Source organism: Chelonia mydas, chromosome 1 (genome assembly GCF_015237465.2).
Source record: "Chelonia mydas isolate rCheMyd1 chromosome 1, rCheMyd1.pri.v2, whole genome shotgun sequence".
NCBI lineage: Eukaryota > Metazoa > Chordata > Testudines > Cheloniidae > Chelonia > Chelonia mydas.
In genome coordinates, this window is record NC_057849.1 from 42,186,685 (window position 1) to 42,204,052 (window position 17,368).

Genomic DNA, 17,368 nt, shown 5'->3' on the forward strand with positions numbered 1-17,368 from the left:
GAACTAAGTGAGATCTTAAAAAGAGAAATATGCAATGACAAAGTTAAATTACAAGCATTAAAAAAAAGAATAGGACAAGCATTATCTCCAGCTCATTTTATCACAAATATTCTCAATACTCAGTACCAAGGTCAAACCTTAACTGCTGAAGAAGATGAGCTGGCTGTGACATGGACATCCAGGAATCATCCCTCCATAATGCCAACTATAATAAACTTCAGAGCTAAGGGTGAACCATTCAAGAAATATATGTTTGCTGATGATGTTTTAAAGAAAGTCACACCAGTGAACTGGTAGAAGTCACTTAAGCACTTGGATTCAGAGACTGTTGAAGTGATAATGTCACTTTTAACAGCAATAGCTTCTTTTGTCAGTGTAGAAAGAATATTTTCTTCCTTTGACTAATTCATTCCAAATTGAGAAATCATTTGGGACCTGAAAAAGCAGGAACGCTTGTTTTTCTCTTCCAGATTATGAACAAACAGGAAAATGAAGATGAAGACGACTGAGTTAGCTGCAGAAGCCAATATTTTAAGTTTCTCATGTTGACCTGGCTGACATAGTGGATTTAATTTTGAGGTTTTTTTTAATATTTCATTTATCTACTTTAGTGAAGGGTTAAAATCCATTTGCTGATGTAATAACCTGGTATATGGATTTGTGTACAGGCCCAAAGTCCAGAGTTTGGTCAAGAGGTCAGAGGCCTAGCAATAGCTAAAAGAAAGCAGAATAACCAAAGATAACCTTGCTTTTGCTAAGATATGTTTGATCAGCAAAACGCCAGATGTTGGGGGCAATAATTGTGTCTTATTCAAAGTTGCAAATAGAACAAAGAAGCCCTGTTTCTGTTGTGCTAGTTTCTTCTGTAGGGAGATGTTCTTCCCACACATCCAACCTTGAATTTATGAAAAGGTTGGAACAGGTCAATATAAGATATGGCCTCCTCCCATCTCCCTCTCCCAGGAACCAATGCCTGCCTTAAAAGACAAATAAGCAACTTGAAAGGCAATCTTTATTGCCATATACTTTCACTGTTTCTTTGCTTTTACCCCTAGATATGTATCTGTTGGACAATCAAAGGAGCTACTTCATTCCTATGGACCCCAAATTAAATCCAACATATATTCTATACTGTGTGACAGGGTCGGGCCAGATGGCTACAGGAAGGTAATAAAAGGCAGATATATTAGCACCAGGTTAAGTAGGTCCCTTTTCCCTGGGTAAGGTAACAGGGAAGGTTCCAGAACAATCAGGAACCTTCTGAAGACAATTAAGACAGGCTAATTAGAACACCTGCAGCCAATCAAGAAGCTGCTAGAATCAATTAAGGCAGGGTAATCAGGGCACCTGGGTTTTAAAAAGGAGCTCACTTCAGTTTGTGGTGTGCGTGTGAGGAGCTGGGAGCAAGAGGCACTGGGAGCTGAGAGTGAGAACACGGACTGCTGGAGGACTAAGGTGTACAAGCATTATCAGACACTAGAAGGAAGGTCCTATGGTGAGGATAAAGAAGGTGTTGGGAGGAGGCCATGGGGAAGTAGCCCAGGGAGTTGTAGCTGTCGCACAGCTGTTCCAGGAGGCACTCTAGACAGCTGCATTCCACAGGGCCCTGGGCTGGAACCCGGAGTAAAGGGCGGGCCCGGGTTCCCCCCAAATCCTCCCAACTCCTGGTCAGACACAGGAGGAGTCGCCCTGGACTGTGAATTCAGAAAAACGGCCAAGCTGAGGGCTGCCGTGAAGCTCCAAGGCGAGCAAATCCGCCAATAAGCGCAAGACCCACCAAGGTAGAGCGGGAACTTTGTCACAACTAATACATTTATTAAAGTATTAATTAAATGCTAAATGTTAATTTGGTAACATTGAGACCATGGGCAGAGACATTATGTAATCTTTTGACCATTGGCTACTGTGCTATCATGTCTTGCAGCTAGAGCTATCCGGGGGTGTGGGACTGCCTACCCTGTCACTTTCCCCGCTCATGGAAAATCCATATATTCCATTGTAATCAAGTCATTGACAGTGTTTCTGAGCCTAATGAGTGAGGTGACACTCAGTCAGTGCTGTACGTAATAAACTCCTATGCTTGACCTCTACACGGTGTGGATTTATGTCCTTCATTTAGTTAAAAACAATTTTAACAAAAACAAACCTGATTTTAAAAAACTTGAATGTTTAAATTCAAAAATTCATATGCTTGTTTTGTTAAAATATTATATGTGTGCTGTTGAAGAAAAAAATCCAGAATACATAATGTTGTTGTTTTAGTTAAATAAAACAATTTACATGTCCGTCTGGTGATGTTCTCCTCCTAATACAGCATGGCAAGAAAATCTTCCAAATATTAATGATTAACCTGTTGAATTGGAGATAGTTCACCTCCCAATGACTTCATAAATATCTGCTTCAATTACCTTTGGTAAATGAAATAACCAATCATTCATTTTCTGACATAGCTGTAAAATTAATCTGAAAAGTTTTCAAAATAAATCACTGTTTAAAAATGTATAGTGTGTACCTTCTAAAAATGAAACCTACATCTATCTCTGAGTTGTGAAAAATATGTATTAAGGTTATAACCACCAACAAGAATACACTTTTATGTAGAAATCCATGATTAAATCGAGTCTTTCTGACGAGTGATTTAAATCATGATTTAAAACAATCTGATTTAAATCAAATCCACCCTGCTGCAGATGCTCCTCTAATATAAATAATTATCAACCAACTATCTTAATGCTTTCCTTGTGGCTACGTCATGCATGCACAAATTATATTTAATGCTTTAAGCATTTCAGTTCTGCATTGTCTTCATTAGGGAAAGCAGGGATGCTTCCAAGGCAACCTGTAAAGGGCATATCAGCCTGGCAGCCAGGCACAAGTCCGAGAAGGACACTCACCTCTCTCCCAAGGTGCCACAACTGCTGCTCGGTGACAGGAAACCCAGTTTCTGAATGAATTAATGCCTTTACGTGTCTGACAGCCGCAGAAGGAGGCACCTCGAATGTCTTGCAGCCCAGGCAGTCATGGAGCACGGTCACCCTGGCCAACCTGCGGAACACAAGCAGAGGAGCTCAGGGTGGGAAGTGACAGGAAAGAGCTGCGGCTGTCACCAGCTCACCCATGCCCAGCTGGAGGAGGGTGGGAGAGGGCCCAGGATGCCCCTCGGTTGACCACACAGCCAGCCCACTATTGTGAGGCCCGTCTCCATATTAGGGGCTTTGTCTTATACACACAACTATACTCCGCCCCCCCCCCCCCCAATAAAAGTGTCCTGGTTTTTGACACTTGCTATCTAGCCACCCTACATCCTCCACCTCTTCAGCCAGGCAGCATCAGCCTGGGCTTCCCCTGCAAGCGCTGAGCCGCAGGGAGGCACCGACAGGCCGGGGCCCTTGCAGGCAAACACGCCGCTACTCGGGAGAGAGGAGGAAGCTCTGAGCGGGACCGGAGGCGCTGGCCTTGGAGGCGCGGGCGGGGTGATGGGGACGGCGAAGGCTCCGGGGATCCTGAGCGCTCCCTGCTGCTGTGGGGCTGCGCCAGCAGGGGCAACAGCCGCCGCGCTCGGGTGGGGAGGAATCGCCGAAGTGGAACCAGGCCGGACGGCCCCGCTCGGGGAGCCGCCTCCCACTCCGGACCCCGTCCCCCAGACCCACCGCCCTGCCCCACACTCACATCCCCCCGCGGCCGCGGTCACTCCGCCAGGAAGCGGCCGGGCGCGTCCGCCGCTCAGTGGCAGTTCGAAGCCGCCGCGCTCGCGCCAAGCGGCCGCTGACACAAAGAACCGTTAGCGGCGGCACCCGCCGGGCCCTGTCCCCCACGCGGCGCCGCGGTTCCACACATGGCCGGGGGGCGGGACTGAGCACGGGCGGCCCCCAGCGGGGACGGGCCAACACAGAGATCTGTGCCGGGGGGGCGGCTGTCACCCCAACCACCGCCCGCTGTCAAGGGAACCAGGCTACCGGGGACAGGGAACTGCCCTGGCGTGAGACAAACGGCTCCTCTCCCCGGCCCGAGAGTGACACGCATAGTTCACACCACAAGATCCTCCCCCTTCCACACACACACACACACCACAGCAAACCCCTCCCCATCCCCACAGACTCACACACCCCCGACAGCAAAATCCTCATCATCATCTTCCCCACAGTCACACACCCCCCAACAGCAAAATCCTCCCCATCCCCACAGACTGTGACCCACACCACACAATTCTCTGCCATCCCAACGGACAGCAACATTCGCAGCAGCGTCTTCGCCCATTCCCACAGACTTTGAAACTCACACTCAACTCCCTGCATCCCCACAGGCTACAACTCACAGCAAAATCCTCCCCCATCCCCGCAGATTGTGACACACAGCAAAATCCCCTGCCCCCACAGATTGTGACACACACAGCAAAATCCTCCCCATTCCTCACACCGACACAACACAGCAAAATGCCCCACTTGTCCCCACAGTCTGACACACATATGCAGCAAAACCCTCTTTATTCCTACAGACTTTATTGCCACATGTACAGCAAAATTCGCTACCCACCATTCCCAACAGACTGCAACCCATCCAGTAAAACCAACTCCTTCCCATCCCAACACACTGCAACACTGCAAACACAGACAGCAAAATTCCCCCAACCCATTCCATCCCAACACAACATGGTACAGGGCAAAATCCTCCTTATCCCCCCAGACTGTAATACGTGCTGCAAAAAGTTTTACCATTCCCAGAGTGAGAGAGCCTGCAACACTTTAAAATCCTGCTCCTCAAAAGAATCTACACTGTATACACAATCTGTACCTGTAGAAGCATAACTGATTATCAGTTCTAACCAAGATAAACTCAGTATATGAAGGGGGGAGGGATGGCAAAAGTCGCTTTACCTCATATCCTTGACCAGCCTCAAGCATATGTTAGACCAGCCTCAAGAGACTGTTCCAGCAATCAAGAAAAGCCAGAGTGCAACAATACTCTAGTTAGGACCCCTACAGTGAAAGGCTTATAAGTAAGGCTAAGATTTTTGTCATGGATATTTTTAGTAAAAGTCAGGGACAGGTCACAGGCAACAAAGAAAAATTCATGGAAGCCCATGACCTGCCCCTGACTTTTACTAAAAATATCCAAGATAAAATGGGAAGGGACTAGGCAGTTGCGGGGTGGCTGCAAGCTCTGGGGCCACCACCACCCATGAGGACTCAGAGCTCCAGGGTCCCCCTGCCCCCTCTCCAGCAGTGGGGAGTTGCGAGAATCCCCCTGCCACCACCGCAGTGGGGAGCTGCGGGAGTCCCCTTGTTCCCCCATGGCAGCCGGAGGCTGCGGGGGTCCCACGGCCCGGCCGCAGCAGAGGGAAGCTGCCAGGGTCCCCCTGCCCCGCAGCAGTGAACAGGGAGTTGCAGGGGTCCCCCAGCTACCGCAGCTGGTGGGGAGCTGCGGGGGTCCCCCTGCCGGGTCCCCCAGCTACCGCAGCTGGTGGGGAGCTGCGGGGGTCCCCCTGCCGCCATAGCAGCCAAGAGCTGTGGGGTACCCCCCTGTCAGCAGCGGCTGGGAGCTTGGAGGCTCGCTGCCTCAGGCGGAAGGGGTACCTCACAGCTCCTTGCCGCTGCAGGAGACAGCGGGACCCTGCGGCTCCCAGCCACCAGGGCAGAAGTCACTGAGGTCTTTGGAGGTCACGGATTCCATGACTTCCGCGACTTCAATGACAAAATCGTAGCTTTATTTATAAGTGAATGGCATAGAACTGCTACGCTGGCTCTACACCACCCAGTGAAGCCCCTTGGAAAAGAGAGAATCTTTGGTGGCCATATCCAACAGATTTAGCCCCTTTAGGCTGCACTGACATAGCTGCGCTGCCGTAGCACGTGTGGTGAAGACGTGGTATGCAGACAGGAGAGCACTCTCCTGTCGGTATAATTACTCCACCTCCGTGAGAGGCAAAAACTGTGTCAGTGGGAGAGTATCTCCCGCCAACATAGCAAGATGTGGACATGGCTTCACTCGATGTAATTTACATATGTGGAATATAATTTCCTGAGGTGGAATTTGTCCGGGACACTTTAGTTAACAAAGAAACCTACTCATGTAAATTGCCATGGGATATGGACTGATAACAAGTGCTCAGAATCTCAAATTTAAGTCTTGTACAAAATCTGCAACAATTCTACTGCTTTGTAAGAATATTGGTGTCATCAGCTAGTTGTCTTTATGCATTTTTTAAAATAAGAGCTGCAAAGCAACAAACAGGACAGACAAAATTGCTAGCTAGGCATGGCCAATTTTATAATACTTTCATTGACACAAGCTGATACTTAGAGTGCAATATACATAAAATAAACTGTTTATAATAGATATACTTTCCAGTTGTAGATTTTTAGTATTGGAATGACAGTGTTATCTCGTGATTGGAGAGAGCACTGCAGGACTCCTAAATTCTGTTCCTCGCTCTGACACTGACATAGATTTTGAAAAAGTCACTTAACCTCCCTGTACCTCAGTTTACCCATCTGTAAAATGAAATGACACTGACTTATTTCACAGTGGTTTTGAGGTCTTATACACTTCTCGGCATGCCAGCTCCATGGTGTGGAGCACACATTCCCAAAATGAAGGACAATAAGGGACACTCACTTGTGCAACAAAAATCACAATGTGGGGCCTCATTTCCCAGCCTTTTGTCACTTCACTGACCCTGAATGTTTATGGACATTAACCTTCCAGTTTCTATTCCCATTCTCCAACGCCTCTCATTTACCCTCTCTCACTCCATAGTACCAAAACATTCACCTCTTCTCTTACTCCATTTTCCCTCAAATGTTCCCTTTTCTCCACCTCTTTCTATTTCCTTCGAACACTCATTAACCATCTTCTAGCCTCATTATTTTAGGCAGCCAAAGGCTACCAGACATCCTCTGTGGTCCCTGTCAACAGACCATGAGCCCTCATCCAGAAGAAAGATGTATAGGCAGCATCAGCCTTGAATTATCCTGGCTCTTGAAGGGCAAAAATACACACAGAAAAAGAGCTATGAAAAAGCATAACAAGATCTAGAGAAGTTAATGCATTTGCTTATGTGGAATACAATTGGTTAGTATTCTCAGGACACAGCTTGGATTTGAAGTTTGCTTCAGAAATGACAAGTCTTCATCCATGGATTGGTACAGTTCATCTGGTGTTAGGGAGATACAAATTGCTAATTCTTTTTGCTGATTCAATTATCTGTAACCAAGCTCCTTATCTTTTTGCATGTTGGCAATAATGATTGATTAACTCTTCTTCCCTGCATAATGACAGGTTTCAGAGTAGCAGCCGTGTTAGTCTGTGTCCGCAAAAAGAAAAGGAGGACTTGTGGCACCTTAGAGACTAACAAATTTATTTTGATGAAGTGAGCTGTAGCTTATGAAAGCTTATGCTCAAATAAATTTGTTAGTCTCTAAGGTGCCACAAGTCCTCCTTTTCTTTTTCCCTGAAATGTAATAAAGACATCTTTAAATAGTGACTCATCCCTGAAAACATGACTGTATAAAAACTGTACCTTCTGAATCAGAAGTACTCCTGGTATGTACTCAATACTATCTTCTGATTTTAGTGACAAAATAATTTTTTACTGGTTTTTATTCCTGTTAGCACTGCAGAGACAACACAGCTTTGGTAGCATGAATGGAATTCTACTCCTTGTGCACCATCAACAAAATTGTTTACTAAATCATTGCACTGTGCAAACCCATTGAAGATAATGGGTCACACGAGTAAAATTTGGCTTGCAGAACCTTTATTACTGAAGATCATATATTATATGAGAAGGAAAGAACCCATTTGACTCTCACAACCCAGGGTGAATTCTGCAGGAGTGACATTTAAAAGAAACTGAGTGCAGTTGACTTGGAAATTATTGAGATGATAAAACACGAAAATCCCATAATGGGATTTTCACAGTCACTTTTCAAAATAAATATGTAAATAAATAAATAAATTCACAGCACTTTACTTTTCAAAATAAATATGTAGGAGAACATTTCCTTTAAGACTGGGTGGCTATGAAAAAGGAGTTCTGCTTGGCCAGTGGTATAGAAACTGGGAGACATTAAACACAATCAAGATATGTGGAAACAAAGTCATAGAGTATGAATGCAAAATGTATAGAGCCCACTGCAGTGTTGTCATATTGCTATAAAATGAAATGAAAGCAATCCTCAGAATGGCCATTTCCTTGAAAATAGAAAACTGTAGATTTCAAAATGACTAAGCATATTCATACTCATCTGGAACAACTGTGAACACTGGCAAGGGTCTGCTGCATTGGAAGATGTGAGTCCCTTCCATAAGCAAGAAGGGATATTACTGTACAGAAACAGATGGGAAGGAGTCTGAGGAAAGGAAGAGTGAATGGAGCCATAGAAACAAATATTATTGGGTTACTAATCAACAGGAAGCGTAGTGCAGTAAAAGATATGCAACTGCGGCTGCTAAGATTCTGCAGTGTTAGCAGGCAAGTAACAATGACTCAACAACCACTTTTAGATTTAAGACAATGCACTACTAACAAAATTAAAACCTTTTAAAATGCAGTAAGCATTGCACATTTATTTTATACCTAATTTCTAAGTATTTATAACAGCATTTTTTTTAAATTAGAATGTTTAAACATTTCACATTAACTAGAGATGACTGACTGTACTAATCAGTGAAATCTTTGTCTGGCTTATGCTTTACTGAACAGCAAACTATAGTACCATGTTTACTGATCTCATTTCAAGAAGCCTTAGCATAAATCTACCACTCTCTACTGACACACATATACTCTTTTTAGGGAAAAGACTGGAAAAAGTTGTAATCAAACCATTAGTTTTGATCATACAAAGCCAGATCATTTATGGGGTAAATTCTGCCCTTATTTATTCCCTGTGGACCCCCACTGACTGCAGTTAAGGTGGATGTGAAGATGCATGAAGGCAGAATTTGGATCTACGTTATGCCTTACTTGAGAATGCTCATTTTCTTAAAGGAAAAAAAGAAAGGAAAATCATAAAGATTATATTTGTGGTATATTTACTTTTAATAATAAAGGAGAGAGTCTGGGTTGTGAAAAATGTCTGATTCAAATAAGGTTTCTGGCTTTTACCTGATTTGTTACATAATTTATATCTTTTTGCTGAAAACATTTATTATGGGTTACTCCATTTTATGTGTAATCAATAGTCCTAGTCTGCATGCACTCATCATAACATCATATGGTTCCATTACATTCAGATGCTGAGCCACCTCTAAGTGATTGTGGCACAGATAAAATATATTATGAAGTTGGAAGCTTTGTTCCCCTTCCTTTAGGGAGCTGATGCACTTCTAAATGTATGTATCCATGCCCAAATACTAAAAGTATGAATGCATTAGAAGTACTGCTACTACTCCTACTAAAAAGATTTAAGGGCAATGGCCAGCAATAGTTTTTCCTTTCCACTACATGGTTTTTGCTGTCTCAGTTACATATAACTGACATAAGGGAGCAATAACTATTTATATTTTAACATAAGCTACCTTCTTGATGGCAGATTACAAATACCAGTGGAGAGTGCTTAAGAGATCATAAATCTTGTTTCACTTTACTACGTGCATACAAAATAAAAAGCAGAGCAACAGGGCACAAATCTGTATATAAAAAAACAAAAACAAAAAAACCTTCTAGTGAGTTACTGAGCAAAAACTTACTTTCAGCTCTGACCCTAACATACATTGACAGACAAAAAGCTCTGTTAAAGTTTTTTAAGGCCCACAGGGGAGGAACTATGTGCAGCCCTAACTATGGAGCAGTTAATGTATCTCCATAACAAATTAAATTGCTGAAAATCACTGGGTTTATTTATTCAAATAAGCTCAGACAACTAGTAAAAAAGGCCTGATGTTCCAAATTATGCAAAAGAGAAAACCACCAGAATAGAGGATAAAAATAATTTCATAAACTGTGCTTTGGAATATTGCTTTGGGAGAGATTGTAGTGCTGTAAGTAGTGTAGCTAGCGTACATTTCCTGTCTATAATACAAAGTATTGTTCAGGCCCATTTTCTATTATAATAACAGCTGCAAAATGATTCTTTCTGTTAATACTTCAAAAGTAGGTCTACACTGCAGGCTTGCCACATATTGTGCTGTGCATTTTTGTCCAAACTCCTGTATCATCCCCACTCAAAGCCATGCCATTCCCACAATGTCCTGTATCTGTAGCTTCTTGCCCTTCTACCTACTCGCTTCAGAGTCACCCTCTATGCATTGCTATCTGCCAGTTCACATACCCTTGCTTGGAATTTATTTCATTTTCCACATTCTTCTCTAGTTTGTGAACAATTCAGTCCAGCTCTATCTTCCATAAAAGATGCTAGCATGCTGTTAGCTGGCTGGAGGAGCACATTGGAGTTCTAAGTAACCCCAGGTGCAAGAAGCCTCCAGACCATGATCATAGCAGGAACTTCAAAAATATACATCTCTATGAGACCATCTCAAAGAGACTGGGAGATGTGGGCATCCACCAGACTGCTGGGTAGTACAGGGAGCAGATGAAGCAGCTATCCCACAAGGTCAAGGATGGAAATGGCAGGTTTGGCAATGTTAGCGTACACTGCTGCTATGAGGAGCTTGACCAGGGTTGCCACTGCCCCAAGCACAGAGCCCACCATCACCTTTGACATGCTCCTGAACTCGGATGGCCTCATTTTCAGACCAGTGGAGGAGGGGTATTGGGGGGGTAGCAGCAGATAAGACCATGGCAAAGTCTCAGTCCCAGGAACAGACAGCAGAGTTCGGCCAGTTGGGCTTGTGGACATTCAGGGTCTATTTTTGCAGCTGGGCCCAAGGAACAGCCTGGGTCGTATGCAGCACAGGGTCAGTATCTGAACTGAAACCTGGGTAAGTGTTACCTGCCATACTTGTTATTGTCATGATGAAAAATGTACTTTTAGGGGAGGGATTTACAGGTTATGCTCAACAAAAGTATCGTTATGGAGGATGGTGCATGCAATAGAGTGTGTTTAGCTTCGACTGAGGGTGGATGTGACACTCTATACCTCAGGGGAGCACCTGTAACCCCCATATTCACCATTTGTATATAATTGTGATAGTTCATACAAAGCATGTCATGTAAGATATTATGGGAAAGGCTATGATCTATTAAAAGCCATTGTTCTATCTAAATATGTATATCATTAGTACATATGAAATTATAAGATTGTGTTGTTGGTTGTCTCTAAAATATGCTGTGAGTTAGGAAACTGTCCAGATATTAGCTCCCAGAAACAACAAGGGAGCTAACCAACACCTGGGCAGGTGTCCAACAACCATCAGCAGCCATTGTCCAACAAGGGAGTTACAATTCAATGACTCACTTGCATAAGGCCATACCAGGGGAATTGCTCAACCTTGCCTGGTGACTCAGCAATGCCCACCAGACACACCTGGACTTGTTTTCTTCAAGCACATGGAATGAGGATATGAAATAGATGACAGAGGCTGCATGGTTTGTCCTGTCTCTTCCCCCACCTACGCTGAAGGCAACGAGAACACTGGAGCTGAGGAGAGTGGTCCCAAGGCTAAGAGGGAGAGCCTGTGTATGAAAGACTGTACCCAACCTGCATATCCAGCAGGGTGAGAAAAACTGCTTAGTCCAGATATTGCTTACTCTAATAAGGTTGAGAATTTAGACTGCGTGTTTATCTTTTATTTTCTTTTGGTAACTACTCTGACTTTTTGCCTATCACTTATAATCACTTAAAATCTTTCTGTTTGTAATCAATAAACTTATTGTAATGTTTATCCTTACCAGTTAGTTTGACTGAAATGCTTGGTAAATCTGCTCAGGTTACAAAGAGTGGTGTATGTCCCCTTTCCATTGATGAAGTGGTGAACCAATAAATAAACTTGCATTGCTCAAGAAAGGATCTTGAGCAGTGCAAGATGGTATATTCCCGAGGTATAAGGCTGGGTGCTGGGGGGGACTTGGCTGGTGCCTTTCTCTATGTGATTCGTGAGTGGCTCTGGGATCATTCATGCAATCTAGCTGGCTGTGCCGCTGCAAATGCAGTTGTACAGAGTGGTAACACCACTTGGAGGGGTTTGCTGCTTGTCACCAGTAAGGCATTGTGAGAGACAACCCAGATCAGTGAGTTAAGGGGGCACGGTGGTCCCACAGTCCCAGGTTGTACCTTTACAGTGGAAGCCACAAGAATTCCATAACCTACTTTCCTCTTGTTCCTTCCCGTCAGCATGTGTGTTCCAAGAAGAATGCCGAGTGAAGGGGAAAAAATTAAAACACATAACTAGTGACTCTTTCAGCCTATCTTTGCAATTTAAAAAAAAAATGGAAAACAATTAAAGGGTTACAGACTTAGCAGAAACGAGTGCATATCTTTGCAACTACTGCTCTTCTGTAACTCGGTCACACTAATGTAATGATATAGAGTTATACCTTGATTAGAAGAGCACTTTCCCAGACGACAGCATTGATTATAAATTCCTTGGACTTGTACAAAGTGGTAAAGTCCCTTTAGGACCTCAGTGCTTGTCCTTTTAATTCTTTCCATTTGCAGGACCCTACCTGGGTCCCAGTCTATGCTGGTGGACAGAATCCACACTGCTGCTACCAAGCCTCTGCATCTTAGTGTAGCATCCTGTTAACGTTCACTCTAATTTCCCTCCACTCCTGGCAGATGATGCTTGAAAAATTTTCAAGAAGCCGGAACTCTAGTTAGTCAGTTAGATTCCTGGACAGGGCAAACTTGCTAGGGCTACCATAGTAATTTACTAAACCTTTCCCCCTGTTGATATGCTGCTCAGTACCACATACTGAAAAATCTCCTTTTCATAAACAGATGGGATCCCACCACTAGCCTGTCTCCTAGGGTTTCCCCGGCCTGAAACACTGTCAGAACCAATTCTGGTAACAGTGCCCTTTTTACGATTTCACCCCATCCTCCCTCAGCCAAACACAAATTTAAAAAAATAAATTAATATATAATTCTTACCACAGCGTATCCATGGACTGCCTATGGTAGCAGGAGGTTATGAACAAGACAATGCATAAAGAAGTAAGAGAAGCACTCCAAAATAATAAAAAGTTGCAATCTGGCTTTATGTTGATGCAAAACATAAAGTGGAGGGATTCATTCCTCTCCTTCCTCCCCGTACCAAAATTACAAAGAAAAAAATGTGCTCCTTCATTGTCTTGGCAAGCATTTTCACCTTAGATGGACCAACCTTCTGAGCCAGAACACTGGGGGACAGGACTGTCCAGAAGCAGGAAAAACACAAGAGGGCTAAGGATGAGATGTTTGGCGGTGTGGTCTGCACAAGTGAAGAGCACCTGGAGCTCCAGAGTGCTAAAGAGGAGCAGGACATGCAGAGGGAGGAGAGACTCCTCAAGGAAGAGCAGAGGAATAGAGGACAGGAGGACAATCTGCTCATGGAAAGATCAACGTGGTAACCAACGGGGTGCGGCTGCCAGATCCAGTCCAGCTCCACAGCTGCGCCTTTTGACAGCTTCACCGAGGCCCGTAGAATCTCCTCCATGGTACCACATCCTGCAGCCAGTGCAGACACTGGAAAACTCTAGGGTTGGCTGAGCCACTGAGAACTCTATGAACTGGAGTGGACAAATGTACCCTGTGCTCTCCATCCCCATGCAACCTACACTCCCTTTGCAGCCACATGCAAACCGGGCAACACATTCTGCCAGAGGGAAGGAGAATACGAGGCGATCTACAGACAGTTGCTTCCACTATCAATGAGACTGACTTGTGAGGCTTGGAGTTTGGGGTTTATACAATTTCACTGTTTTACTCTGGTTTTGAATGTTTTGCACAGACACATATGCACTTCTCTTCACACTGCACACTTGTTACTTTCTACTTGTGAAGAGGCAGCTGTTATGCCTGTAATGGTTTTACTTCTTTTTTATTCAGTTGTTTGGTTAATAAATTGGTTTGGTTGTACAACAGGTTGCTGTGTGGGTTCTTGTAAAGGAAGGCGGGCCTAGGAAGTTGTGTCATAAATTTTAATTAAGTTGCAAAATCTCACGCATCCCATGAAACCCACAAAACCTATAGTTGCATAAAACCTGTAACAAGTTGACAGTTGTATAATACAGCAGTAAAAATTGATTACAGATTGATCAAAACTGTTAAAATCATCACCTCATTACAGGCCTCCATTACAGCATCATAGCTCATTCACATCATCTTGCGTTGCAAGGATGCAGGCACACAAGGCATCACTTATTTCCCTTGCCTGCCTGGACCCAGCCCAAGTGATCACTGCACTTTCTTGTTGCCGATACTGGATCTGCAAACCAGTAGTGTCTTGAATCCACACCATGCAAATGTACTCGCCTTTAGCCTTGCAGAGTGCAACAGGCCACAATCATATGGCTGCAAACAGCCACGCTGAAATCCAAATGGTTTCGTAGGTAAGTGTCATCTTGCCTTCAGCTTGTGAAATGTGCAATCTGCCACCATCCCACAATGAAAGGTCCTTTGGCAGGACCTCTGATGTCAGCGTATGGTTTCATGAGCCATGGCAGAAGTGGGTAGGAGGGGTCTCCCAAAATAAGTAGTGGGCACCAACACCCCCTGGATAACAATAGCATTAGGAAGGAATAAGGTCCCTCCTTGTTCCAGCATGTAAATGCCAGATCTCCTCATCACCTTGGCATCATGCACCTTTTTGTACTTCCCATATTGGTGTTCATGAACTTGCCTCAGTGGTTGACCCAGGCCTGGAGAAGCAGGGATTCGAACCCTTTGCTATTGACATATTTGCTTGCTCCTTCTGGTGGGAAAATGATGGGCATCTGTGCTATCAAAATAGCCCAAGTCCAGTAGGGGAACCCCATTCTTTGAAAGCCAGCTATTATTTCACAGGATTAATCACCTCACAAACCTCCACAACCACAACCCTGATAGTTAACTTCCCAACAACAAATGGGTTTGCAACAGCTTCCAGAGGGCAATTGTAACTTGCTTCTGTACTAGTAAAGCCTCCCTAAATTGAGTGTTCGGGCACTAGAGAGTCAGAGCAAGCTCCTCACACAACTCCATGAAGGTCGGCTTCCTCATGTGGAAGTTCTAAAGCCGTTCCTGGTCATCCCAGATCTCTATGACAATGTGGTTCCCACCATACTGTGTGAGTTCAATCTTCTCTTGCACTCGAAGCAGAATGTATGGCAATTGCAGCAAGTACCATGTCTGTCCAGTCTGCCCTGAATGAATCACCCTACAAGTCCCACCACCTTCCGTGTTTCAGAAACTGCTCCTGAAATGCCACCCAGAGTCTCACCGAACGTCTATTCCATTGCATAAAAAATTCACCCAGGATCAGCTCATCCAACAGGATAGCTCATCCAACAAATCCATGGCTTGTTCCCTAGCTAGAATAGGCTGTGAGGAATGTGCAAAGCCAGAAAAGCCTCCGCTAAATGTGGCGGGCTAAAACCACTTGCTGTTCAGCAAGGACAGACAAGTTCTCCCATAATACTCCACACACCAATTGCTAGATCATCTCCAGTTCGTGAGGTGCTAAGAACTCTGGGATAAAGCTCCACAAATGCTAGTGCTAAACACATGTGCACTAGTTTACTGGATACGGGGTATGTGCAACTCTCCAGTGTGGCCCCTCAGACTCACCAAGGTCAACACCAGGAGCAAAGAGCTGTTTACCTCATGGCAAAACTAAAGGCTCTGGCCTTTATTATGTTTTTACCTCAGGACAGCTCATGTATGTCAATTACCCCAACATAAAAAATACACGTTTTTTAGCAGTGAAGATAAGGCTTCTGAAGAGTTGTACGTATCCTGTAGCAGCATCCTCACTGTATTACTAGCTCGAGTAACAGCAGCACTCAGACTTCAAACCACACCCCCTATGGGCCAGCTAGCTCGAGTTTAGGTGCCACATAACTCAAGCTAGAGATTTTTGTATGCGGATAGGGGTCAGGTTAGAGGCAACACTTGAACTACACCTCAAGCTAACACTGCAGTGAAGACAAGCCCGAAGACTGATAAATTAGGCCTTTCTGAGAAGGAAGTTTCTTTTATTTGATTCTTTTATTTAAGTAGAGGAACCTCTGATGGTTTGTAAGGGGCATTTGGAATTGGGACCCCACCACACTAAATATAACTTGATACAGTAGTACCAAATATATACAATATAGGGACAGCTTTAAGAGTTGAAAGCCTAAAATTAGTCTCAAAATCTCTACTTATTATTATTATGTGTATTGTAGTATCTCCTAAAGACCCCAACTGACACTAGAGCTTAATTGTTTTAGGCACTGTACAAATACAGAGTAAAAGATAGGCCAAGCCCTAAAGCGATTACATTCAAGATAGGACAAGATTGGGAAACCACACAGGAAGTCTGTGACAGAGCCAGAAATGTAACCTAGATTTCCTGAGTCCCACTCCAGTCCTTAACCATGAAACCATCCCTTCTTTCCACTGAGTACATCGAAAACTTGTCGGTGCCTAAGTGCCGATTTAAACATTTAAATATAGATCCTTCAAAGTGCTCCACAGTGGGAAACCTCTATGTCCATGCAAAGTCCGAAGGTCATCAGAGGGGTTCCCTGCGGGTGCGGGGTGGGGAGTGGGGGTGTCTATCTGTCTGGAGCTGTGCAGGATTGGGGCATTAGATGCCTAACTTCAGACACACAGGTTTGAAAAACTGGCACATAACTGTAATTATGAACATATAGATATTGTTTCTGTTTCTGCCCGACAAATCCATACTTTATCAAAGTAGAAGATCTGGTAAAATACCTTACCAAAATCTTTAAGATTCACTTTTTTTTATTTTTTGCAGCAATTAAAATTGCTTAATGCTAGAATAAAAAAAGGAAACAGATGCCAGTGGGAATCCTGAAAAATGCAAAAATAGTCTAATGGAAGCTCTTTTAAACATAAATGTACATAAAAGCATAAGCTGCACAGAACCTGCAAGGAGCAGAAAGAATGGCATAAATTATATAATTGGTATTACTGGTTATTTATCATCTCAGTTGTACAAAGTCCCTAATTTAATAATTTATTAGTGTCCATTATGTACTTCAGGCTGAGGTACAGAATTAAAAGTTATTGACACGATAATATTTGATGCAAAAATCTGCTCTCAAGCAATACAGATTGAGTCATTTACTCTGCATGCAAAAGTGAAGCATGTGCCCTGTGTTTAGCATGAAAAAAGTCATATTTCAGATTGAAAAAGAAGCACTAATGAGTATGAAACCTACTCCTCAAGCTGAAGGAAACTTTGGAGACACTACAGCTAGGTCACACACTCATCATGTAAAAAAGCCTTATCCAAGGGAAATTAAATCCTCTCTGAAAAATAAAGAGGTGAGCTTTTT

General features: G+C 43.9%; 1 protein-coding gene across 5 annotated transcripts in view; it reads right to left on the bottom strand.

The window, feature by feature from the left end:
• SACS (sacsin molecular chaperone) overlaps window positions 1–17,368 on the bottom strand; it is a 253,374-nt gene that overhangs the window by 98,897 nt on the left and 137,109 nt on the right. For 4 of the 5 annotated variants that reach the window (XM_043530779.1, XM_007072640.4, XM_043530769.1 and 1 more), the window contains one exon: window positions 2,895–3,045. In XM_043530779.1, coding sequence (XP_043386714.1) covers window positions 2,895–3,045 — 151 coding nt within the window. Of the gene's footprint in view, window positions 1–2,894; window positions 3,046–3,669; window positions 4,003–17,368 lie in introns of those variants that run through there. The other variant, XM_037891139.2, reaches the window with a different exon arrangement.